Source organism: Malus sylvestris, chromosome 2, assembly GCF_916048215.2.
Source record: "Malus sylvestris chromosome 2, drMalSylv7.2, whole genome shotgun sequence".
In the NCBI taxonomy this organism is placed as follows: Eukaryota; Viridiplantae; Streptophyta; class Magnoliopsida; order Rosales; family Rosaceae; genus Malus; species Malus sylvestris.
The window spans coordinates 16041420-16067669 of NC_062261.1; the positions used below are offsets into that span (position 1 = coordinate 16041420).

At 39.5% G+C, this 26250-nt stretch overlaps 2 protein-coding genes across 3 annotated transcripts; one reads left to right on the forward strand and one right to left on the reverse strand.

Moving 5' to 3' along the window:
• The first annotated feature begins 1756 nt into the window (after window positions 1–1756).
• LOC126604381 (U4/U6 small nuclear ribonucleoprotein Prp31 homolog) lies at window positions 1757–5764 on the forward strand. Its single transcript, XM_050271614.1, has 9 exons — window positions 1757–1945; window positions 2574–2626; window positions 2734–2799; window positions 2924–3061; window positions 3419–4311; window positions 4383–4453; window positions 4788–4890; window positions 5219–5294; window positions 5424–5764. Exons 2-9 carry the CDS (start codon window positions 2624–2626, stop codon window positions 5529–5531), a joined length of 1458 nt encoding a protein of 485 aa, XP_050127571.1. The 5' UTR covers window positions 1757–1945; window positions 2574–2623; the 3' UTR covers window positions 5532–5764.
• A 3122-nt stretch (window positions 5765–8886) lies between these two features.
• Window positions 8887–13416, reverse strand: LOC126599198 (uncharacterized). Of its 2 annotated transcripts, XM_050265535.1 has the most exons (3): window positions 13200–13416; window positions 12065–12561; window positions 8887–10151 (listed from the first exon to the last, which is right to left on the reverse strand). In XM_050265535.1, exons 1-3 carry the CDS (start codon window positions 13216–13218, stop codon window positions 9294–9296), a joined length of 1374 nt encoding a protein of 457 aa, XP_050121492.1. In that variant the 5' UTR covers window positions 13219–13416; the 3' UTR covers window positions 8887–9293. The 2 variants fall into 2 exon arrangements, with proteins under 2 accessions (XP_050121492.1, XP_050121485.1); XM_050265528.1 differs by lacking the exon at window positions 13200–13416 and having other exon boundaries at window positions 12065–12628.
• Between the last annotated feature and the right edge of the window lie 12834 nt (window positions 13417–26250).

Genomic DNA, 26250 nt, shown 5'->3' on the forward strand with positions numbered 1-26250 from the left:
CGTGTTGAAGATGACGCAAGCAAAAACCCAGTCAAGCTTTGATGGCCAAGAGTTTTTATGTGGACAAGATATATACACACACAGAGGGAGCTTTAGACGGGAGTGAGGTGCTTAAAAAAAAACACCCATGAAAAAAAGCTGTGAGGGTTTTAGGTGTTTGGTAAACTGAAAAAAAAGGGCTTATTTTGGAAGCTGCTGTGAGAATAAGCTGAAATCAAAGGAAAAAGCTGAAGCTGCTATTTGCAGCTTTGGAAAACTGGCTTTTTTTCAAAGCACACGGAGCTAAAGTGCTTCTTTAATGAAAATACCCACTATTAGACTGTTTTTTTTTTCCAAAAGTACTTTTACAAAAAAGTTTACCAAACACTCTGCTGATTTATTTCACAGCCGCTTATTCTCACAGCACAGCCGCTTATTCTCACAACAGTTTTTTTTCAAAGCACAGCAATACCAAACCAGCCCTTAGAGGGTGGATTTCCCATTTTTATTAAAATACGGATATTAGTTGTGGGACCTATACAATCAAACTTCAACGATTCGAACTGTTTTATTTTTTAAAATACGTTTCAAAGATCATCTTTGCATAAATATTAGCCAAATTAAAAATATTTGAGACATTTAATTGAGTTTAAAGAAATTGACGAACATTATGTTTTAAAAAACATTAAAATTTTATTGTAACAATTAAATAGGCAAATAGTTTTGGGTTGAATTGAATTGTCGAACATTTCTCTACAATATAGCGTAGGTCTAGTTGGATGGATGGAGTAGATAATTTCCTTGATTATCAAATTGCAAGAATGATCTTGAATCGAGATTTACAAAATAAATAGTTCGGATCGTTGAAACTCGATATAGAGTAGGTCTCCCAACTAATCTGATATTTTTCATAAAACGTGATCCCTTCCCTCAAAGGATATATATAAACAAATAGATGACAAAAATAATATTTTTGTTTTTGTTTTTTAAACTGAAATGAAAAAAAACCCCTTAGAACCCAAGCCTCTTTTTTATTGTTATAATTAGTGTTCTGTTTTACCATATAAAAACTGTACCCTCTTTTTTGGCCAATTGGTCTAATGCAAGGTCCGCCTATACAATTTAGAGCAAGATCTAATTTTAAGTCATGACTTAAAACTTTTCTTCAAATCTAATGTGATAATCATTTATTTGTCAAGGCTCATAAACAAGTTTTGTGCTTATGATATAATCACTTTTACACTAAAAATTTAAAGATCCACCACTCGTTTGATTAAAATTTTCCATGCCAGTACAAAAAAAATAAAATCTTTATTTTTTTTCTCCAAGTAAATAAAATTGAAATGATTTTGCCTAATTTCTTTTGTATGGCTTAAAGTCCCCTCCTAGTTTAGATTGTTGGCTCCACCACTGGTCACAATGTGTACGTACAAAGGCAACAAGCTCAGGCATTCAGCAGGCCATCGGTACAAACAATAACCATAGCCATTAGCCTATTAACATCGACAAGAGTAAATATATTCCTTTTTGCACCAAAGTTGGAATCTATTGCTCTACAGTTCACGTTAGTTTAAAATAAAATATATTTTGTTTCCGAAACAAAACGAACACTGAAGTATTAACTGTTAGATTTCCACTTGATTATTTTATCGTACAAAACCAAACTTCTTCAAACGGGCCGGCCTGACAAAGCCCAAAAACAAAAGTTTGACTACCTCCCCGGCCCACGTTCCCCCACGGCCCTTGTCTGCGTCCGATTTCACCCGCTTCTTTTTTCCCTTGCACGGTTGCACCACACTTCCAAGTCCCAACCTTCATTTTTCTTCTTCCTCTAATCCTTTTCTGCTTCTCATTCGCCTGTAATTTCTTCGTTAACTCGCCCCAGCGGCTCACCCTTCTTTCTCTCTTTTGCTTTCAAATCCGATTGCAACCCCACTTTGTTCTTCAATCAGCTCCCTTCCTGCAGGTATGCCTAATTTAGGGTTTAATTTCTGAATTTTCTGTTAAGCAGTAATTTATCATATTTAAGTTCTTTGGATTTCTGTTTCTGGTTTTTTTTGGTGCCTTTGAAATTGAGAATCTGAGGACCGTGAGCATTTTGGTACTAAAAGCCTGGTCCTTTATTTTATTTTCCAGCTATGAAATATAATCACCAATTAGGGTTTTCTGATTGGTTTTTTGTTTTTGATTTTGGGTTCTTAATTTATGAATTGTGTGGTCAGAAATAGGGACTGATTAGTGGTTTTTGTTGGATTAATTGCGGTTTAACAATGCTGACACGTTGTGTTCCTGTATCAAACTAATCTTGCTGGACTTTGCTATGTATTAGGGTTGATTTTTTTTTCTTTCTGAGATATGTTAGATTGAAAACAAACCGTGCTTTCCGAATTCCCATTTTCCTTGTTAGAACCATTTTTGAGTAGAAATTCTTATGACTGAACCACTGGAATAGTAGTAAAATTTCATCTGGTGCTTAAAATTTCCTTTCACTGTCCTGTTGGCTGTTGCTATTTCCCCTTTCCATTATCTTTGTAATTCATTAGAGTTTCCGTATATTTTTGGGAGTATCTGAAGTGCTGAGTTTTGATTTTCAGATTGATTCGGCACCAACTGTTGGAAGCTTGGGGGTATTGAACCTGAAAGAATGGTGAGTTGTTTATTTGTTCTGTAGTCATTGCGAATTGTATTTCTGTGCTATAACAAATTTTAGAGCAAGCATGAATGTTTTTTGACGTATTTATGGTGTAATTGCAGGCGACACTTGCTGATTCATTTCTCGCAGACCTTGATGAACTATCTGACAATGAAGATGATATAATTGTGAGTAATATCTGCCTTTCGTATGGGAAAATATGACCATAGAGGCTATTCAGGGAGATGTTAAAATCATATCTCTCTCAATATCTCCACTATAAGTCATCTTATAATTTTTTTTTCTCTTCAGGTTGAAGATGATGCTGATGCTGGAAATATGGAAGAAGATGTTGATGGGGACTTGGCTGATTTAGAAACACTTAATTACGATGATCTGGACAGTGTTTCAAAATTGCAGAAATCACAAAGATATACAGATATAATACAGGTTTGTAATATATGAATGCCTTATTTTCTTTGTGCAGTATTAGTATTGATATCTTAATGTTATTTTGTGTACAAGCTTCATTGCTATATTGTTTCACTTTGTCCGTAGCTTCCTATTTCTTATCATTTTCGTTGATGCGTGGCAGGGGAACTTTGGGCTAAGTATTTTAAATTTTTCATCATGCTGATACATGTGCTTCGTATATCTCATGACTTAAGTTTCTACGCAATTTTGTCCTTTCTAGTCTTTAGGTTGTCAGTACTTTTCTATGTTTCCCCACCACTTCGTTTTCTATTGTTTATCGTGGAATGTGCATATTGGCATGTATGTAATGGTAATACGGTGTTTAAATTGCAGAAAGTGGAAGGTGCATTGGAGAAGGGTTCTGATATGTCAAATCATGCAATAGTTTTGGAAGATGATCCGGAATACCAGCTGATTGTGGACTGTAATGCTTTGTCTGTTGACATTGAGAATGAAATTGTAATCATCCATAATTTTATTCGGGACAAGTATCGTCCAAAATTTCCAGAGCTGGAATCACTTGTGCATCATCCAATTGATTATGCTCGAGTTGTTAAGAAAATTGGAAATGAAATGGACGTTACCCTTGTTGATCTGGAGGGGCTTCTACCTTCAGCAATTATTATGGTTGTGTCAGTTACAGCATCAACTACAAGTGGCAAGCCGCTTCCAGAGGACGTCCTCACGAAAATAGTTGAGGCATGCGATCGAGCCCTTGCTCTTGATTCAGCAAAGAAGATGGTGCTTGATTTTGTTGAAAGTAGAATGGGCTTTATTGCGCCAAATCTGTCTGCTATTGTTGGTAGTGCTGTTGCGGCAAAACTTATGGGGACGGCTGGGGGTCTCACATCCTTAGCTAAGATGCCAGCTTGTAATGTTCAGCTTCTTGGTGCTAAGAGAAAAAACCTTGCTGGGTTTTCCACTGCAACATCACACTTCCGCGTTGGTTATGTTGAGCAGACAGAAATATTTCAATCTACACCTCCTTCATTGAGGATGCGTGCTTGTCGGCTCTTGGCTGCAAAATCAACACTTGCAGCACGGGTGGATTCCACAAGAGGAGATCCATCTGGGAACACTGGAAGGGCATTCCGGGAAGAGATTCGTAAGAAAATTGAGAAATGGCAGGAGCCTCCTCCTGCAAAGCAACCTAAACCACTTCCAGTTCCTGATTCTGAACCTAAAAAGAAGAGAGGTGGTCGCCGACTAAGAAAGATGAAGGAAAGGTAGTGTATTGTTCTATTGTTTTATACTTCTCAGTAATTGTTGATGCATGTACTGATATTTACTAATACAGGTATGCGATAACGGACATGAGGAAACTGGCAAACAGGATGCAATTTGGTATACCAGAAGAGAGTTCGTTAGGTAATTTTCTCTTATGTTAGTAAATTTGAATTTTAGATTGGTATTATTCAAATCTACATGGCCAAATAAAGGGAGGGGAAGGAGATCCTCTCACCTACATTATCATGTACATCCTCTCACCTACTGTATGGGTAGCTCACTTGTTCATTAAGGTGGTGATGATGTGAGCCCCATTTACATGAAGGGTTGGGATCTGTGCAATTGCATGGAATATGTTACTATTGCTATATATGTGAGCCCCATTTACATGAAGGATTGGGATCTGTGCAATTGCATGGAATATGTTACTATTGCTATATCTTAATTCTCATTCTGTTGTCGTCCTTGATAATAGGGGATGGACTGGGTGAAGGGTATGGAATGCTTGGTCAGGCTGGGAGTGGCAAGCTGCGTGTATCAATGGGTCAGAGCAAACTTGCTGCAAAAGTTGCTAAGAAGTAGGCTTTTCCTACCTTTCTTTAGTTATGGTTTTTCTTTTATTTCTAAGTGAACTGTCGTCAATCTTAAAGTGGTTTTCATTGATGCAAAAATTTAACAATGCTCCTTTATGGCCGTTATATCCTTGCTTCTTAATGGCCATTATATCTCGGTCGTTGGATCATTGACCAAGGATATAACGGCCAAAAACCGTGGTTTATAGAATATACTCTGGACCATGCTAGAAAATTCCGTCATTTATCTTTGAGTTGTGCTGATTTATACTATTTATTGGTCATAGTATGAGATAGACCTTCGCTGATATCATGAGCTGCATATTCTTGTCAGGTTCAAGGAAAAGAATTATGGAAGCAGTGGTGCTACATCTGGACTAACTTCAAGTTTGGCGTTTACGCCTGTGCAGGTTGACTTGACGTCTTACCTTGCACTTGAGTTCTCTCTTATTTACAAATGCATTGGTTTCCAAAGCTTAAGTGACACAGAAAGTTGTTTGGAAACTCATACTCAATAACAATCGTCATTTTTCCTGCAGGGTATTGAGCTTTCAAATCCACAGGCTCATGCACAGCAGCTTGGCGGTGGAGCTCAAAGCACCTACTTCTCTGAGACGGGAACATTTTCAAAAATCAAGAGGATCTGATCCAGACCCATACAGAAGAAGTTTTCATGTATCCTTGGGAATTTGCTGGTTGCCAATTCCATGAACACTAGTCGAAATGTGTAAATGACTGGATGAAGTCGTATTTCCTCGTTCTTGTGATATACTAGTTGTTTACCTTCGGTGGATGGTAATAAGGGTGGATGTGAGTTCAGAGATCAATGTTTTATGTGCATCACAAAGTTCTTGGATTAATTGTTTACTTTTCTCTCAAATATTTATTCATAATATTTTGGACTGCAATAACCAATCAAAATTAATTCTGTGTATTATAATTTTTTTTGTAGTAGTAACCGAGCACAATGACGTTCTAAGATTCATATAGCTGACCCTACTCAGTGACTTAGAGTTTTCAACTCTCCAACCGAGAAGTTTTCCTCACTCGGGAAATTAAGAGAACACTACCTCAACCTACATGCTCCACTTACAAAGCTTCAACATACAAGCTTCAACAAAAGAAAAATTCAAAGAACTTAGTGAAGAAGGCTTTGGTGTATTTAACACAATATGTTGAAATGAGGCAAAACTTATTTATTGATATCTCCGATAAGTTACAAATATGTACATGTACATGAGTCAAAATAAACAAACAAGAGGGAGCCTTCACAAATGTTGCTTAGGAAAAGTCTCATTAGTCGGTAGAGCCTCAAAAATTGACTGCCTGGAACCCCTTACCTGATTACTTACCTGGCATTGCTCTCGAGTACTCATCTTCAACATCTTATGCTTTCAGAGAAGATACCACATCTGCCTGAGGAACAGATAGGGCAAATGAGAAGGATACAAGGAAGTATGTGGAGACAAGCGTTACAGAACACGTGCTGATACATCCACTACTTTGTCAACAACAAAAGTATCTCATATCATCTCTTCTCTTTTTCTTCTCTTTATCCTTCATGCTGCCTGCAAGATAGGGAGAATGTGAACAATCAGCCGGAACTCGAAATCAAACTTCTGATCTGGGACTGATTGCTTGGAGCTCTAATTGCTTACCTTATCTGTCACATCTTTCAGCAGATTCCCTAGCTCGGCGACTTGGGGGACTCCTACTACATGGTTTGTATCGCGCTTGACCAAGCCTGAAACTACAAGTAAGCTTCAAGTGAAATTGATACATTACCTTGTGCATCTCCACCAGTTAAAGATACCACCCCTGAATGGAGGAAGAGTACTTCCAGAGAAGATGCCACATCTACTTATGAGACAGATAAGGCAAGTGAAGACGATACCACACTTCGGTACTTAGAAGTTTCGTGATTACTCAGCGGTTTGGATCTTGCAAGTCCCCAACCGAGGAGCTTCCCTCACTCGAGAACTTAAGGGAGCACTGTTTGTACCATACTTGACCAATACCGAAACTACCGAGCATCGGTCAACGTTACACCGTCAAGGACCCATAAGAGTTTTTCTCCAACCAGGAGGCCAATCACAGAGCGACACGTGTCGACATCAGAAGCCAATCATAGCGCGACACGTGCTAACATCGGAAGCCAATCACAACACGATACGTGTCAATGTCAGAACAAGGCTAGAAACTCTCTTCTATAAAAGGAGATCATTCTCCCAAAATATTTCCTAATGTCATTTGTACTAAATCATTCACTTGTACTCACTAAAGAAGAGTTTGAACCTATGTATTTGTGTAAACCCTTCACAATTAATGAGAACTCCTCTACTCCGTGGACGTAGCCAATCTGGGTGAACCACGTACATCTTGTGTTTGCTTTCCTGTCTCTATCCATTTACATACTTATCCACACTAATGACCAGAGCAATCTAGCGAATATCACAAACTTAATACTTTCTGTTGTACAAAAGTCCTCACTGATTTTGTGCATCAACAATCCTTAAGTCCTTACCTTTTTGCGTTGGTAATGGATGAGTTAACAGGACATATTCAAGATGATATTCCTTGGTGTATGCTTTTCGCAAACGATATAGTGTTGATAGATGAAACTCAGGAAGGGGTAAATGCGAAGCTTAACCTTTGGAGAGAAATGTTGGAATCTAAAGGTCTTCGCCTAAGCCGATCAAAGACAGAATATATGGAGTGCAAGTTCAGTGCAAATGGAGGCCAAAATGAGTTAGGGGTGAGGATCGGAGATCAGGAAATACCAAAGAGCGACCGTTTTCGCTACCTAGGATCCATCTTGCAAAAGAACGGAGAATTAGATGGAGACCTCAACCATAGAATACAAGCTGGATGGATGAAGTGGAAGAGTGCATCCGGCGTGTTGTGTGACCATTGTATGCCACTGAAGCTCAAGGGAAAATTTTATAGGACGGCAAAAAGGTCGGCGATGCTGTATGGCATAGAATGTTGGGCGGTGAAGCATCAACATGTACACAAAATGGGTGTAGCGGAGATGAGGATGCTTCGTTGGATGTGTAGGCACATGAGATAGGATAAGATTAGGAATGAGGATATCCGAGATAAAGTAGGAGTAGTCGAAATTGAAGGAAAGATGAGAGAAAATCGGTTACGGTGGTTTGGACATGTGCAAAGAAGGCCTACTGACGCTCCGGTTCGAAGATGTGACTACGGGACAGAGGTTTAGGGCCGAAGGGGTAGAGAAAGACCTAGGAAAACTTTGGAAGAGACCCTAAGAAAAGACTTAGAGTACTTGGATCTAACGGAGGACATGACACAAAACCGAACGCAATTAATGGGAAAAGGCTTTATTGTTGTTGTTGTTGTTGTAGTGATGGTATAGAGAGAGCCAGTCTTCGACGTGGGGGCAAATTTGGTAATGCAGTTGACTAGAATTTGGTATTTTGCTTCACTCACTTGACGAGTTTGATACATATTTATTACCCTTCCCCTTAGTAAATATATCACTGTATCAAAAATGTTGGTTTCCCTTACTAATCGATAACAACTTATTCTTTTTGGTAACTGCTCGATTCAAACTCGAGTTTAAGGACGGGTGCATTGCCGCATGGTGTTCCTTACCAATGAAACGTGGACAAAAACTTACAAGTTTTTATTTAATTGGTCCGGGACACCACTTTACCATATAAGTCCTCCAACGCTAGGCGTACCATACACGTACAATAATGGAAATCACATTGACGTCTAACAAATCATCCCGTAATACTTGCACAGGAAAGCTTTCAACTCAGGAGCAGATTTGAATTTGAGGCTACCTTTCAACCTTCGGAAAAAATTTAGCACAATACCAACTAGCAAGGTGACAAAATTTACGGAAAATAATTTCGGCACATCCCTTTTCTCCTTCTGCACAATCTTAACTTATGAAGACACGTTATTCTTTGGACCTACAATACGTTGTATTAAAAAGTTGGCATTCCTTTCTTCCAAGGTCAAATCTTAGTATTCTTGAATTTTAAAGGACACACCAAACGTGCTACGATTGCCTGTTAATCTTTCATTTTGTTTCATATTCTGGGACATGTTACAATTTCAAATTACCTGGAAAAAAAAGGGATCAAAGGAAAATCTTCAGACAATCGGATAAGAACTTGAACTAATGACGAAATCAAGTGATATTAGAAAAAAAATTATGTGATTAGCAATCTGTTTCCGCAAGCACTCTTCCTCAAAGCTAAGAGAGGTTGACCGGCGGTGATTGAGTCGGAAACATTCTCTACAAACTCGTCTTCGTTTCTTCTGCGTGCAAGTCGACTATACGCTCTTCATTTACAGTAACACCACCACTACCATGGCAAGCCAGTGAAAGATTATCCATGGCCTTCATACGTAAGATACATATAAGAGAGACCCTATATTCGTTTCCACCCGCTCCACCCCTGAGGAAGTTTCCACTTTCTATGCCAATATATTGACACTCTTGACCACAGCGGGAACCCGAATTTGTAATCGAGGGGCCGGTCAGCTGCCCCCCCTACTATCAAAGGCAACCATACATATCTTGAGTCTCTCAAGTCTGCCGGGTTCCATCTATCTGCCATGAAGATAAATGAACCAGGAAATCCCGGCACAGGAAGCACAAATGTGCTCTGTGCAAAAAATGTAGTAAGTCGAGACACTTTGTTCCCTCCAGCGCAGGGGGTTCCCATGGTCTCCCATGGTCCCATGATTGACTCTGCTGCATGCGCCAGTGCCTCATTAGGAGCCCATCCGGAGCAGCCTGAAGTAATCATGTAATAAGTTCCTTCATGCTTGAATAGAGCTGGGGCTTCCCGACGTTGTCCCACAAAAATTCTTCTCATGATGTTCGTCACGTGAAGGTAATCTTCAGTCAATGGTCCAATATGAAGTTCATTATTGTGGTCCGAGGAGTATATTAGATAAGCAACACCATCATCATCTTTGAAGATTGTCATGTCCCTACTATCAAATCCATGGGGTTGTTGGCTGTAGAGATAGTCAAAAGGACCAGTTGGGTAATCACTAATGGCAACGCCAACAGAAGCTTTGGTATAGTTAGCATCATCAATGTGCATCCACATAACGTACTTCCCTGTATGCTCATTGTAAATCACTTTCGGCCTCTCAAGAACATTGAATTCGTGGAGATCATGTGTTTTATTTTCTTTTTCTGCTGCCAATACAATACCTTCATTTTTCCATTTCCATAAGTCATTGGAAGAATAGCAACCCACTCCCATGATGTCAACCTATATAAAAGACAATACCGGCCGAAAAGAAAAACAGATGAATTAAAAAGGACTCATAAGTGCAGAGCAATGGTGAATAAAAGTATGCATCTAATTATAATGCTACGTAATGAAGTCTAGAATAGCAACACATGGCTTACTGGAAATCTAGCAACACTTGCTGAAAAAAAGAAAAAACACCATACCCCTCACTAAAATAAGTGAACCGTCAATTTCATACACCAACTTTTCAACCCCCAAAATCCATATTGAACAACTAAAGCTCTTCTATTTTTTTTTTTTTAGAACAATACAATATGTCATTTTTAGTGGACGCAAAGCGAATTAATACCAAAAAGTTCTATGCTTTCCAACTTGAAGGGAATGGAGTTTTCGGATCCCACTTTTTGGTCAGATAGTTGTCTTTGCACTTTAAAGGCCTTGATCCACAATCACCTACTTTACCTAGCAAATCCGACAGATCTTTCACTTACACGGTTCTCACCTACGAAGGAGAAGATTGCATCTTTTGTGCAGATTCCAACATGAATACAGAAAGGCAAATTAAAACCCAGGTGGCATAAATTCTAGCATGGTGTTACAAAATATTCTCAGCCCAGCAAAACATGCAGGCCTATTGATTTTTAGGTAAATGATTTACAGTTAGTGAATCCATAAGCCTACATGAAGTTGCTTGCTACATCTTTAATATATCGATACAGTTTGAATCCTAAACCCTGAAACTGAACTTTAGGGCTACTCAAACACTTTCTCATCAGGATTAGCCAAGTTGATGATTTTATAGTATTCACATGAAAGGCTCTAATCAACAGGAGATACTTACACAAGAAATCCTACATCTCAAAACATACCATTTGAACGTGTTACTAGAAACTGTTAAAAGTGATAGCACATTACCAGATGCAGCCTAAGACTTAGGTGGATATCAGGGGTGGCCCTAAGGGCCCATTGTGAATTGCTGCAGCGTTTGCATCATCTTAGGTCTATTTTTTAATTCCTTAGTGCGATATGTTTTCTAATTGCTGCTCTGCAACTACTTCATAATATTAGTATATTTTTTTCTTCATGATCATCTGTCATGGTGTCACTGTATTTTGTAAATAGAAGTAATTCAATAGACTTGGATAGAGATATGGAAAGAGACTTTAGTAAAAGATATGGAGTACTTGGAGCTAACGGAAGACTTGGTGCAAAACCCAACGCAGTGGCGTTTTAGGATTCATACAGCCGATCCCACTTAGTGGGATAAGGCTTGGTTGTTGTTGTTGAAGTTGTTGAGTTGTTGAAGTAACATATTCACTAACCGACTAGGGTAAATTTCTTTCTTACTCCATGTCATTATCTTACTAATAGAAATACAGTCATGACTATAACATGCCAATTATGCTGCCAACCCTAAATGCAATTTTCAGTTCAAGAACCAACAAATATGGACCAGAGACTATTGTGTCCCCTGAACTTTGGTTCTTTGGTATTGTGCAATTGTAAATGGTTTTTCATTTTTAATTTTCTACTATCCCACCACACCTATGTAATTGTTATAAGTTGGTAAGGTATGTACAAGGTAGGGGAATAAAGTCAAATACAAAATAGAAGTAGTAACCTGAACAGCAGCTGTAATTCCATAATCCATAGTTGATATCAACTAATATGAAGGCAACACTCTAAATTAGCTTCATTTAGGTCAGCATAGATATAAACTTGGATTTCAAGGTTAAGTTATTCACAGAGAAATCACAGATGCAATTAAGATCTATATTTAGCATCAACTACGTAACCCCGATGTTGTAAGGAGAGCAAACAATTAACGTGTGGAAAATGGCATTTTCATCCCTAACAAGCCGTAAGGACTGACATTTTAAATCAAAACCATAGTTGAGCGTATGACTATTCAGAGGAAGTAAATCACTTACCCGAGCTGCTCCTTTTTTGTGAGCATGGTATGTGGGCCCATCTTTATACTCTCCATACCAATAGTATGTCCTTGATTTTTCGTCGAATAAAATACCACCTCCATGGGCTTGAATAGGATTTCCATCAGTATCCAACCAAATCCTTCCAGGGAAATAGTAGTAGCTGTCATTTCCTGTGTCCTTCATTGGATCAATATCAGGCTTCAGGGGAAAGAATACGTGTCTAATTTGAGAATTCTCATCAAGAAATTCATCAATCAGAGGAGTTGGTCGCCTTAGTTTTCTTTTTGCAGCATGTGGGGGTCGCTTTCTCTTTGGAGGAATTTGGATGTTTTCCTCTTCCACCTGTTCAAGTTCATGGAACTGTGGGTAATGACTCACTTGGACTTGAATTTGTCCTCCCAACCTATCCTTTGGCTGAACAAGAGTGTACAGATGAAACATAAGAAGACATCCCACCAAGCTCCACACCACCGTAGACGTTGAACAGATGTTCCCTGCATTGCAATGGAAAGTGGTTAGTTTCCTGTATTTGTTCCTCATCCTCATTATTCTCTCCAAGAAAATGCTGCAGTTAACAAAATGAAACCAAGGGACGCTGACCTATATGGCACAGCAGTAATACATCCGCTTGAACATTTATGAAAACAAAAGAACTTCAGCACAAATTGGGACTAAAACAGTTTAGATTTACACTTATTTTCATAGTGCTATACATTCATCATCTCAAGAAAAATCCGCTGTCAACGGCTGAATGTGCATAATTCAATACTACTCGCCCACGCTGTGTAGGCAACCCTTAACTATTTTTTTATTCAGAATGTATTGCAATACACAGTTGAACTTACTACAATAAAATTCATTAAATACTAACAGAGCTAATTGGAAATGAGACAACCAGGAACTGACAACAGAAACGAATGACTTAGACCATTTCGGAAAACAGAATGAACCAACCAAAACAACTCAAAACATGCAAATCAGAGTCCAAAACCCACTTGAAAAATTCACCTAAAAACCATATTAACCACCACAGTTTAAGAATCCAGACATGGGTTTGCTAAATGCGATAAAAATCAAAACTTTCACCACCCAGAAGCAGAAAAAAGTGAGAAAAATCAAAGAAAGAACTTACCTAAAAACATCTGGGGCATGAATTTGTGCTCAAATTCCTGGGTTTTGCTACTGATATTGTTGCTCGACTACTACTTGAACAAAGTGGGAAACTAGAAAGAATCCAGAGAGAGCAGAGAAAAATATCCTGGGTCTTCTTTTTCCTATGAAATTAGATCTCAAGGTTGATGATGTTGACTTGGGACCAAATGAGGCCTTTGTTGTTTGAGAAAGCAAAACTTTTTTTATTCCTTCCTGGATTCTGAATTAAATATTTGGGAAAATTACACTGTACTACCTTATATTTGAGATTTATTACAATCACATACAATATTATCAAAACATTTCTCTTTCATACGTTACATACTATTTTATTTCAATATAGTACATCTGTTACATTTTTCATCCATTGATATGTTAAAAGCTAACGTGGCTGACAAATTTGTGCCACGTGGCAAAATTTTTTTTTATTCATTTAAAAATAATTTATTAAAGAAAAGTTATTAAAAAAAAAATCATAACCCATCTTCTTCCCCGAGACCCTCTCATTTCCCTACAACCTAAACCCATTATCTCACCTCACCCCCACCTCCCCCGCAACCCCCCACCCCACCCCACCCCACTGAAACCCTAAAAAACCCAACCCAGCTGGGTTTTTTGGAAGCGAGAGTTGCAAAAGACACACAGAGGTGCCCCCACGGAGATAAGGAGAAGAAGACGGGTTGGGTCTTGTAACTGCTTTCTCCTCGCAGTCCACTTCTCTTCTCTCTCTCGATCCACTTCTCTTCTCTCTCTCTCTCTCTCAAGAATTCCCTTTACTTTGCCTTTCCAAAAACCCCCACTCCCTCATTTTGTCTTGGGAATTCAATTCCCCTTTTTGATTTTGGGGTTTTGGGAATTCAATTCCCCTTTTTGATTTTGGGGTTTTGGGTTGAACATCTAGGTTTTTTAGGGTTTTGGGTGGGATGGGGTTTTGGGGGGGGGGGGGTTTGCGGCGAGGTTGGGGTGGGATGGGGGGTTTAGGTTGCAGGGGAGGGGGGTCTTAGGGAAGAAGATGGGTTATGGTTATATATATATATATATATTTTATAACTCTTCTTTAATTAATTATTTTTAAATGAATAAAAAAAAATTGCCACGTGGCACAAATTTGGTAGCCACGTCAGCTCTTAACGGATCAATAGATGAAAAATATAACGAAGGTACTATATTGAAATAAACCGCCATTTCATGAGGTGGTAAAGTGAAATGTTTTGAAGATGTTGTATGCGATTATAATAGACCTCAAACATGAGGTGGTACAGTGTAATTTACCCTAAATATTTACTACTTAAATTTACTTACTTATTGAGCAACCGCCATTTTTTATTTTTTTTTTGGGTCAGAAGAGGAATTCATTGATAAAGGGGGGAGACATAAGCTCCAAAGCATAAGAGCAACTCTATCATTACAAAGGCCCTCTAGGGCAAGTCACTATTGAATAGCCTCCAATGAACAGTAACTGCATTTTGCATCTTCACCCCTACATTGAATAGTCATGGCAATATGCAATAAAATATTAGTATTTTTTATTTTATAAAATAATACAAAATAATTTTATTTGTAATTTCGGATAAGATTTTTAATCGTTCTTGATGTGCCACGTGTCATTATTCGAGAAGACAATTTTTTGTGATAGATTTCGATAAGATATTTATCCAATACCCTCGAGCCATGTGTAATTACCTTTTCAGAATCGTTAAGGATAGATTTCTGATAAGATTTTTAACCAATCATGTAGCGTCACGTGTCACAATTTGAAGACAATCTTTGAAGATAGATTTTGATCAGATTTTTAACGAATGATGGCATGCCACGTGACATTATCGACAACCTAATCCTTTCTTTTTCCTCCATATAACCCACCATCTAGAACCAGAAATCACACACCAAAATCAAAATCTCTATTATTCATAGTTTATACTTCATTCTTCACCAAAATCAAAATCTCTATCATTATTCATGAGAAGGTATTTATAGAAAAGTAAAATCATTTTTTTTAATTTTTTAATTTTTTATTAATTTTTAACATTTTTATTAACTTAATTAATTTCTACCAGTTGGATTAAAAAAAATTGAAATCCAACCATCCAGATTGTGCCACGTGGCACAATGGTAATATTTCAGATATTTTAACTCTTATTTCTTTTTTCTTTTTTAATTTATAAAGGCAAATAACGTGGACCGTTAATCTCAAATCCAAAGGCTGAAATTAATGAAGGTTTGAATTTTTTTTTCTGTTGGAAATCTAACGGACGTGAAGCTGCCATGTGGCTTTCAACGGTAACATTACGCAAGCCTGCGCTGCGGGCCCCACTGCCTGAAAACATTTGGGGATGCGCCCCCACGCGCCTGACTAAAAAAATATTAGAATGTGGCTGACATCGTCCTGACGTCAGCGTTGCATCACCTTCACCTCGGGCCACCGATTCTCGCCGGGCCTTTCACTCGGGCCCCCTCCTACGCTATCACCCGCATGGGATGGACGTCATTAATGGGGCTATGGCCCATTGTTCTCGAGCTGGTCCATTGGGCTACTCCACACAGTGGAGTTGCTCTAAGACAAAGACTAGGACAACACCAACCACCAAGCTACGGTCAGGGTAGAGCAAGACAGAAATTAAAAAGGTGTGTGAATAACACATCTCAAAAATAAACAAAATAGTCAAAAGGTTTAAGCAGGCTAACTATACGAGACTTGAAGCGAAGCTTTAGTCACCACCCTAATCAAACCAATGTCATAAAAACCCTTGTGAGGTAGTCCATCGATGGAAAGAATGTGGACAAGAGCAGATAGGGGTCTGGAGACCCATACTTTCGAATGCATCCTTCTTTTATAATGCGAGGCAACCCAGTTAGCTGCAAAATTCGCTTGGCGACGAGAATCCAGAACCACTTCAAGAACTGGAACCAGTGGTTTATACTATGAATTTGGATTAGAATGGGGAATATGGACTATCAAGATTGACTTTTCGTACCATTGATATTTAGAACAAGCTCGGCCGAGTCGGATTTGAACAAAACCCTGGTGAGGTTATTTTGCATAGCCGTCTCCATGTCAAGGAAGGCCCCTTTGAACTCAATGTCCAAAGGGGATACGGCGACAGTAGAGGCCCTCCATAGTGGGTAGACACTTTGCAATCCTCCAAAAGAAAAACTTGATTTTGGGTAAAGTTTTCATGCCCCAAACCAGAAAGCAGGATCAATAGTGTAGGATTGATTAACATATGAAGTGAAAGGAAGGTGATTGTCCAAGTTAATCGCATGACTAAAGGCATAGCCAGATTTAACTGAATAATCTCCATTAAGGGACCATGACCAAATAAGATGATCAGGAGTGGATAGATCCCCTAGAAGTATTGATTCAATTGCCTCACCTTCCGAGGTAGAAAAAATATTGTGCATAGGCCCAAGGTTCCATTGATAGTTAGCAACCGAGGTAATATCATGTACAATCGTAGCCGAGTTGTCGGGAAATCAAAGTGGTAGGGTGTAGGAGACCATCTGTAGTATAGGTGAGTCATTTATCTTGACAAATATGAACTTTTCTACCATCTCCAATCTACCATCTTGCCCCATTTACAATGAGAGCTTGAACTTGCAATAGACTACTCCAAGCCCATGAGGCGGTGGATCCCTTAATGGCATTGAGGGTGTCACCAAATGGAAAGTAGCGGCCATAGAGAATGCGGACCCAGAAAGTTGTTGGTTCAGAGATAAGGTGCATGAATTGCTTAGCCAACAGGGCAAATTATAATTCAAGAGGCTCCTGAAACCCAATCCCCCTACACTTTTAGGAGCACAAACGGCCAACTAATTCTGCCAATATATTTTGCGCAATGAGCAACCACTTATATTCTGACAGACAGTTGATCAATTACCGAATACCCAATTTTTTCATTGTAAGGCCGCCATTAAGTCTTGCCTTTATTGAATTATCCAACACAAATAATAACTTCAGATAACTATCCAATATTTAAAGATTATTTAAAAATAGTTATCTATAATATTTTAAAAGGAAAACTAAAGAAAAGTCCAAAAAAAAACGAAAAAAGACAAATAAATGTGTGGTGAATAGTACCAGGAAAAGGTAAAAATGTGGTTTTTTGTTTAAAGTAAACAGTGCCGAGAGTGTTTCGTTAAAACTCCCTATTTTAAAAGATTGAAATTAATTTAAAATCTTTTCAAATATTGAATAGCCATCGGCACCTAACAAAAACATTCTAAAATTAAAAGAAAAAAAATAATAAAATAGGAAAATGGAGAAGTATCTTAATATTTACGTAATATGAAAAGAAATTTTCTGTTGTAGGCCTAATTTACTGAATCATATAAAGGACAGAGAGAGAAGGGTGCAACAATAGTAGAGAAAAAGAGAGATGTAAAATTGTGAGGTGTGTATGTAGACATGTAAATTTCGTTCCATGCAAATGATGCATCATAAAGCTCTACATGGCATATGACTCATCACAAATGGACAAGTCATCAATGACATGTGGCATAAATCAAGCAAAGGAAGTACACAACCTTCCCAAAATTCGGCAAAAGGGAGAAAGTATCCTTTAAAATCGGCAAGGGGTCCAAATTGCTCCCGAAACAGGAAAAAAAGCTAAGCATTTTCACAAAACAAGCAAGAATTGAAGATTGCTCACAAAATAAGTAACAAGCCCTATGATTTGGCCAAGCAAGGGAAAGTGGCTGAAATTAAGACAATAAACATGCCTAAATTCTCCCATGGATGAATCAATACACAAATCAAAGCCAAATCCACCCAAAGGCATGGCTTTGGAAGTCTATAAATACAAGGTCCCAAGACAAGCATAAGGTCAACAATTTCTACGTTGAAGGGCTGAAATTCTCATAAAAGGAGAACCTCTGCCAAATCTTGGAAGACTAATACACTGTCAAAACTCTTTTCAAAGAACGTACAACCAAAGTTGAAATTTTCTTTCAACCAAAGCCAAAGCATTCCCTTGAATAATCAACAAGCACTTGTGCTGATTCTTTCAAGACTTTGTTACAAGCTCAAAACTTGTAACGATGTTCGATTCAAGATTAAGTCGCCAAGACCCTTGAATCAACAAAATCCTACTTCAACACTACCTTTGTTGTAGCTTTGAGGTGAAGATTATCCACGCATCGTTTCAAGCTCAAAATTTGAAGCAATTGTTCAATCGTTGGTCCGAGATCAAGTCATCGTGACCCTTAGATCAACAACCTACGCATCTACATCAAATTTGAAGACTGAATAAGAGGAAAATTGTAAACAGAGATTGTAACCCTACATATTCATTAATACAAATCTACTGTACACGTGTTCTCGTTTCATTCGTTACAGAATTTTCGGGTTTACAAATTTGGCACACCCGGTGGGATATCTCTACCTCTCATCTCTGTTTTCAAATCCACAAGAAGCACAAATGGCATCAAGAAAGGATCAAGATGTTCCCGCAACCACGCGAAGAACAAGAACATCTTTGCCGCAAGTGGTGGCACTTTAGGCGTTACAACTCGAAGCAAGGCAAGAGCTCTCTCTGCCGTGCCTTCCACCCCAACACTAAACCTACTGAAAGAGCAAGAGCACCCAAGGCACGAGCTTGTGATCATCTTGGCCTAGCTAAAGGTGTTAAAGAAAGAAAGCCCAATGAGGTACTCTGAGTCCATGACTTCCAATGCTGACTCAAGCAGCAGCTCGTATCCTGTAACCATGCAAGTCATGACTACTAGTGCGACATTCATCGAAGAACAGCTAGCTCAAATGAATGAAGAAATTGCAAGGCTAATAAGAACCGTGGAGGAAAATGACTTGTAAATTCCCGCACTCATCAACCAACTGGAGGCGCAGCATGATAAAAAAGTTGATCGCAACCCAAAGGTTGATCTATAAAAGAAGGAAACCGATGAGGATAAGGAACCTCCGATGGAAAAAGTCGAAGAAAAGTCAGACCAAGCAATGATGCTCATGGGATCTTTCCCTATCAAACAACTGCAAGAGATAATCATAAGCACTATCAAGGCATAGTACGAAAGGAGCTCACATGACTCCGTGCTGTACTAAAAGCCCTACTCCAAGAAGATTGACTCATTGAGGATACCAAAAGGTTATCAACTACCTAATTTCATACAATTCGATGGAAAGGGTAATTCTAAACAACATATTGCCCATTTCATTGCAACCTGCAACAATGCTAGGATGAAGGGAGACTGCATCGTCAAGCAGTTCATGCGCTCGCTAAAAGGTAATGTCTTTGACTGGTACAGCGACCTCGAGCCCAAGTCTATCAACAGCTGGAACCAGCTTGAATAGGAATTCCTCAACTGTTTCTACAGTATTCACCGCACCATAAGCATGCTGGAGCTGAAGAGTACGAAACAGTGGAATGATGAACCTGTCGTTGACTACATCAATAGGTGGTGTTCATTAAGCCTGGATTGCAAAGATCAACTTTCTGAAACCTCCGCCATTGAGATATGAGTTCAAGGCATGAACTGAGGGTTATATTACATCCTCAAAGGCATAAAACCAAGAACATTTAAGGAGCTGGCAACTCGTTCCCACGACATGGAGCTGAGTATCGCCAATCATAGGAAGAAATAACCGATTACCAACTTCAAGAAGGATAAGGTATTCGCCCCAAAGGTCGACAAGATTGGGAAGAAGCCCGCCAATGAAGCTTTTACAGTCAACTTTACCCTCATCAAGACCTCATTCGTACCTGCCAAGATCTCTTCCAAGAACAAAACTAATGAGATGAAGAGAGGTTAGTCTTCTCGCACCCAAGATAGGTACAAAAACACCTTGAGGGAACTGGAGCAGAAGACGTACCCTTTTCCTGACTCTGATATGGCTACAATGTTAGACAACTTGCTGGAAAAAAAAGTGATCAAGCTACCTAAATGCAAGCGCCATGAAGAGATGAATCGCGTTAATGATCCTAGGTACTGCAAATACCATCGTATTATGAGTCATCTTGTTGGCAAGTGCTTCGTCCTCAAAGAGCTCACCATGAAACTGGCATAACAAGGGCAAATTGAACTTAACCTTGAATACACGGCCGCAACACATGCTACTACGATTATGTTTGGATCATTCGATCCCGTGCCTTTCAAAGTGACACATAACCACTCATGTCCATGCTCAAGCTACACGGCACCTTTTGCACAACCATCGTTGGGGGCAATCAACCAAAATGCACCTACCGACGATGAAGAATGGCTGACACTGGTGACCTACAAAAAGACAAAGAAGCCAAGACCACAAGCCACGCGGCCAAAAGTGGAACAAAGGAGAAAACACCGCCGCCGCAATAATAGGCAGCCCAAAAGAAATGTAAGAGCTACTAAGTCAACATACGTAGGGGAACTTATGGAGTAAAAGCTACGCATTCCCGTCTTCTTGCATAAGTACTTCCTGAAGGACTTCTTCCAACGGTGCATTACCGTTGCCAGTCACATGGTTAAAGTAAAAATAGAAGAGCCCTCAAAAGGCAAAGCTTTTGCCAACGAGGAAGAGAAGACCCTCATGCCCAAATAAGGTCTACCAACATACTTTAGCATCGAGGAAGCACTACTATTGCCCAATGAGATGTAAAAAGCACTAGTAGTGGTCATAGCAAGTCCTGACGACCAGGATGTGTAAGTAAGCAAGGACGAAGGTTTGAAGCTTAGGCCATATGAATATGCCAGATGTTGTGCCGCCCATAACGCAATTAACTTCACTGACAAAGACTTGCTGCTGGGATTAAAACCTTATAATCATCCTCTCTTTATCTCTGGGTACGTAAGGAAGCACAAAGTCAACCACATGCTTGTGGATGGTGGATCAGCCATAAACATCATGCCAAAGTCAACAATGACCACAATTAGCATCAAGGTGGATGAACTGTCCCGAAGCCACTATTAACAACAAAAAACAAAACCTCACCGAGAGTCAAAAAAAGTTAAATGAGCATGGTTACGAAGTTGACAACAACAAAGTTGAACTTGGCTTCACACTAAATACACCCGTGAAGATTTCAAGAAAAGCGAAAAATGCTAACGCTCAACACATTAGCGTAAGTGTTGAATAAGATCAAAATGAGCCTAAACCCGCCCCTCGAACATCAATCTTTGATAGGCTGAATCGTTCAAAACCCAGAATTTTAGAACTTGATTGCATTGGTAGTCAAGACCGAACTTCTGTCTTCAAACGGCTTAACACGCCAACACCCCAAAGCTTTATTTTCGAAAGGTTGTCAAAACCTAAGAAACAAAGCAACACGGCTAGCTCTCCTCCGTGACAATTGGCTTTGGAAAGACTCAAAGGAACCAAGAAGCCTTTTAAAAAGAGGAAGACAACACCAAAGGAAGAAAAGCTCGACGGTTTATCAGAAAAAGAACACGTTCGAAGCTCGATTCCTTCAAGAATGAAGTGCCAAGGAACCTTGGAAGTTGACACAAAAATATAACTGAAGGTGAAGAGGCGTACCGTCATCCACACTGGCCAATCTTCACACCAACAAGCCTAAGAGGACAACACTGAAGAGAAGGTCCAAGAAGTCTTCCACATCACGATCCAAGAAAACAAAGAAGACGAAATCGCTGAGGAAGACGTCATTGATGCACCACCATAACTAGAGGATGTGGCGTAAGCCACGATTGATGATCTCAAAAAGTTTATCTTAGGCATAAGCAAGGAGCCAAAGCTTATCTTCGTAAGTGCACTACTAAATGCGAACGAGATCGATGAGTACTACCAACTGCTCTTGGAGTACAAAAATGTCTTTGCTTGGACCTACAAGGAAATGCCCAGCCTTGACCTTACCATCGATGTTCATCGTCTTGCAATAAAGCCTGGAATGCGACTGATAAAGCAAACTCAAATATGCTATCAATCTAAGCTCATCCCACAAATTGAGGCCAATATTGACAAGCTAATCGAAGCAGGTTTCATTCGAAATGTGCAATACCCTAAATGGATCTCCAATATCGTTATTGTCCTTAAGAAATCTAGACAAATATGTGTTTGCGTAGATTTCCACGACCTCAATGATGATTGCCCGAATGATGACTTTCCCTTATCAATCATCGAAATCATGATAGACGCGACCACTGACCATGAGGTGCTATCATTCGTGGATGGCTCTTCGAGGTACAATCAAATCCGTATGACTCTCGAAGATGAGGAACTAGCAACCTTTCGCACTCCAAAACGTATCTACTATTACAAGGTAATGCCATTTGGCTTGAAGAACGCTGAGGCTACATATCAACGTGCAATGCAAAAGATCTTCAACTATATGTTGCACAAAAACATAGAATGTTACGTAGATGACGTAATTGTCAATACCAAGAAGAGATCTGATTTCTTGAAAGATTTACGAATGGTATTCAACAAGCTACGACATTACAACCTCAAGTTGAACCCGTTAAAGTGTGCATTTGGCGTCATCTCTTATAGTTTTGGTTAAAGTTTTTTTATGTTTTTATAATTAGAGTGAGGTTCCTCGGCTTCATTGTCAAGCAACATGGTATTGAAGTGGACCAATCGAAGATTAAGGCCATTCAAAGCATGCTTAAGCCAAGGAATCTACACGAGCTTAAAAGTCTACAAAAACTGCTAGCTTTCATTAGGCGTTTCATCTCTAACCTTGTTAGACACTTTAACCCTTCAGTCGACTTATGAAGAATGACGTTCCATTCATATGGGATGACGCATGTTGCAATGCCTTTGAGAGCATAAAAATGTACATGGCAAGCATACCTGTCTTAACAGCTCTCGTGCCTGGAAAGCCACTCATCTTATACATTGCTGCTCAAGAAGGTTCCATTGGAGCACTTTTAGCACAAGAAAATGAAGACCAAAAGGAAAGAGCACTCTACTTCTTAAGTAAAACTCTCACTAGTGCCGAGCTCAACTACTCACCAATCGAGAAAATATGCCTTGCCCTAGTCTTCACCATCTAAAAGTTAAGACACTACATGCATGCTTACACCATCTACTTGGTTACTAAAGCCAACTCGGTCAAGTACATTATGGCCAAGCCAGTTCTAATAGGGCGACTAGCTAAATGGGCGTTGTTTCTTAACTAACACGAGATCATCTACGTCTCAGCTAAATCCTTCAAGGGACAAGTGCTAACAGACTTCCTTGCCGATCATCCAATCCCAGCCGATTGGAAAATGTCAGACGACTTACCTAACGATGAGGTGTTCTACGTTGACTTCTTCCCGACATGGACAATGTTCTTCGATGAAACTGCATAAGCAGACGGAGCAGGGGCAGAAGTAGTGTTCATGTCACCACAAAGACAAGTACAACCCTATTCCTTTCAACTAAGTGAGCTATGCTCCAACAACGTTGCTAAGTACCAAGCACTGATTATTGGACTCCAAATGGCGATCGACATGGAAATCACAATGTTATAAGTGTATGGCGACTCCAAGCTCATATCAATCAACTCTTGACTGAATATGAAGTGAGGAAAAATGATCTTGTCCCATACTTTTGGCTAGCAACCCAACTGCTACAAAAGTTCGAGGCCGTGACGCTAGAACATGTGCCAAGAAAGGAAAATCAAATGGCGGACGTTTTGGCTAACCTAGCCTCAAGTATGGCGTTAGGAGAAGATGAAGCTGGGGATGTGCTAATTTGCCAAAGATGGGTGATCCCACTCATCACTGAAATGCTACTGGATGATACAAACATCATCTCAGTACTTCTAATATACACTGAAGAGTGGAAATAGCCATTGATCGACTACTTAAAGCATGGAAAGCTTTCAGAATATCCTAAACACTGCTCTGAAATACATCGACAAGCACCTTCCTTCCTCTATTATAAAGAAACACTCTACCGATGCTTTTTGAATGAGTACTTTTAAGATGTTTAGGTGAGGAAGAAGCCAATCATGTCATGGAAGAAGCACACTCAGGTGTATACGGACCACATCGGTCTGGATTAAAGCTACACTTCCAGCTCAAAAGAATGGGCTACTTCTGGCCAAGCATGATGAAGGATTGCCTGGAATATGCCAAAAATGCCAAGCCTACCAATTCCAAGCCAACTTCATACATTAACCACCTGAACCAATACACCCTACAATTTTTTATAGCCGTTTGATGCATGGAGATTGGACATCGTAGGACCAATCACACCAAAGTCATCTATAGGATAAGCCTACATCCTAGCCGCAACGAATTACTTTTCCAAGTGGGCTAAAGTTGTACCCCTAAGGGAAGTCAAGAAGGAAATTGTCGTCCGTTTCATCAAAAAGCATATCATTCATCAATATGGTATGCCTCGCTACATCATCACCGACAACGAAAAATAGTTCTCCAACTGACTCATGGACAAACCCTGCGAGAAATACAAGTTCAAGCAACCACAAGTCTTCCATGTATCATGCTCCAACCAACGGTCTTGTGGAAGCATTTAACAAAACGATGTGCAACCTCCTGAAGAAGGTGATCAACCGAACAAAGAGAGACTAGCACAAAAGAATAAGCGAAGCACTTTAAGCATATAGGACAACACATATGACTCCTACCCAAGCTACGCCTTATTCTTTCGTATATGGCGTGGAAGCTATTCTATTGCTAGAAAGTCAAATCCCCTCACTAAGGATAGTTAGACAATAAGGCTTGACTAAAGAGGAAAATGCAAAGCTACGACTTCAAGAGTTGGAAGCACTTGATGAAATAAGGCTCGAAGCTCAACAACACTTGGAATGCTACCAAGCACGGTTATCCAAGGCATTCAATAAGAAGGTCCGCCCAAGGTCTTTTGAAACTAGAGATCTTGTCTTAGCATTACAAAGGCCTATCATCACAACGCACAAGATAAAAAGCAAGTTCACATCAAAGTGGGATGAACCTTACATAATGCAAGAGGTATACACCAACGCCGCCTACTTAATCATGACGAAAGATGGCTTAAATATCAGCCCAATCAATGGTAGATTCTTGAAGCGTTACTACCCCTAAACTAAACACTCAATGTTCCTCGCCTACATGAGCCTAAACTGCACAAGGCATAATGCTCCTTGTTCGCATGAGATTAAAAGGCGACACTCGACACTCCTTGTTCGCACGAGTTTAAAAGGCGACACAACACTCCTTGTTTGCACGAGTTTAAAAAGAGACACTCAATGTTCATCGCCTACACAAGCCTAAACTGCACACGGCAACAATGTTCCTCACCTGCATAAGCCTAAACTGCACATGGCAACAACACTCCTTGTCAGCACGAGCTTAAAAGGCAACACTCAATGCACCTCACCTGCATGAGCCTAAATTGCACACGGCACAAAGCTCCTCGCCTGCACGAGCCTAAACTGCACACGGTAACAATGTTCCTTGTTCGCACGTGCTTAAAAGGTGACACCCAATGCTCCTTGTTCACACGAGCTTAAAAGGTGACACCCAATGCTCCTGGCCCATAAAAGCATAAATTGTGTACGGCAAAACAAAATAGAAAAAAAAAATCAAAATCATCATCAAAACCATCAAAAAATCAATCTGCCATTTCCTTTTAACTATATCATGACTTGATCCCTCCTCAACCGAGGGTACGTAGGCAATTAAAACTTCAAAACTTCAAGTACAGTCGCATCATCATAAAAAACACATACACTTTGAAGAATAAAGAGAAAATTCAAGAATATCAATACTTTATTTCTTTAAAGAAAGAATTCGGCTACAAAGCCGTATTACAAAATGAGCAAAAAACAAAGACGGCTTCTCTAGTAGTCAACAATGTGCTATTCCAAGTCATAGCTCCACTACGGATGCGATCGTCAAGAAGCTCAAACAAAGCTGGTGGATTGTCACGAACATGGTGCAAATGATTCAAGATAAGAATCCTCGACGTACACGCCTTTTTCTTCGTATTTGGTCAACCAAAATCTGTCACCTCCCAAGATACTTTAGAAGACCATGACTTGATATGCATTGAGTTCTCTTTCGTATGAAGAACAAGCGCCTTAGGGCCAGTCAAGATCACACAAAGCTTCAATGTCATTCCCCTATCTTGGGAATTGCCTTCCTTCACAAGA

Excerpts from the sequence above, each read along its gene's own strand:
- LOC126604381 (XM_050271614.1), top strand. Across the intron at positions 4,312-4,382 it reads CTAAGAAAGATGAAGGAAAG|GTATGCGATAACGGACATGA; the intron begins GTAGTGTATTGT and ends TTACTAATACAG. Across the intron at positions 4,891-5,218 it reads GCTGCAAAAGTTGCTAAGAA|GTTCAAGGAAAAGAATTATG; the intron begins GTAGGCTTTTCC and ends TATTCTTGTCAG.
- LOC126599198 (XM_050265528.1), bottom strand. The coding sequence starts at position 12,613 with ATGAGGATGAGGAACAAATACAGGAAACTAACCACTTTCCATTGCAAT. Across the intron at positions 10,152-12,064 it reads ACAAAAAAGGAGCAGCTCGG|GTTGACATCATGGGAGTGGG; the intron begins GTAAGTGATTTA and ends TCTTTTATATAG.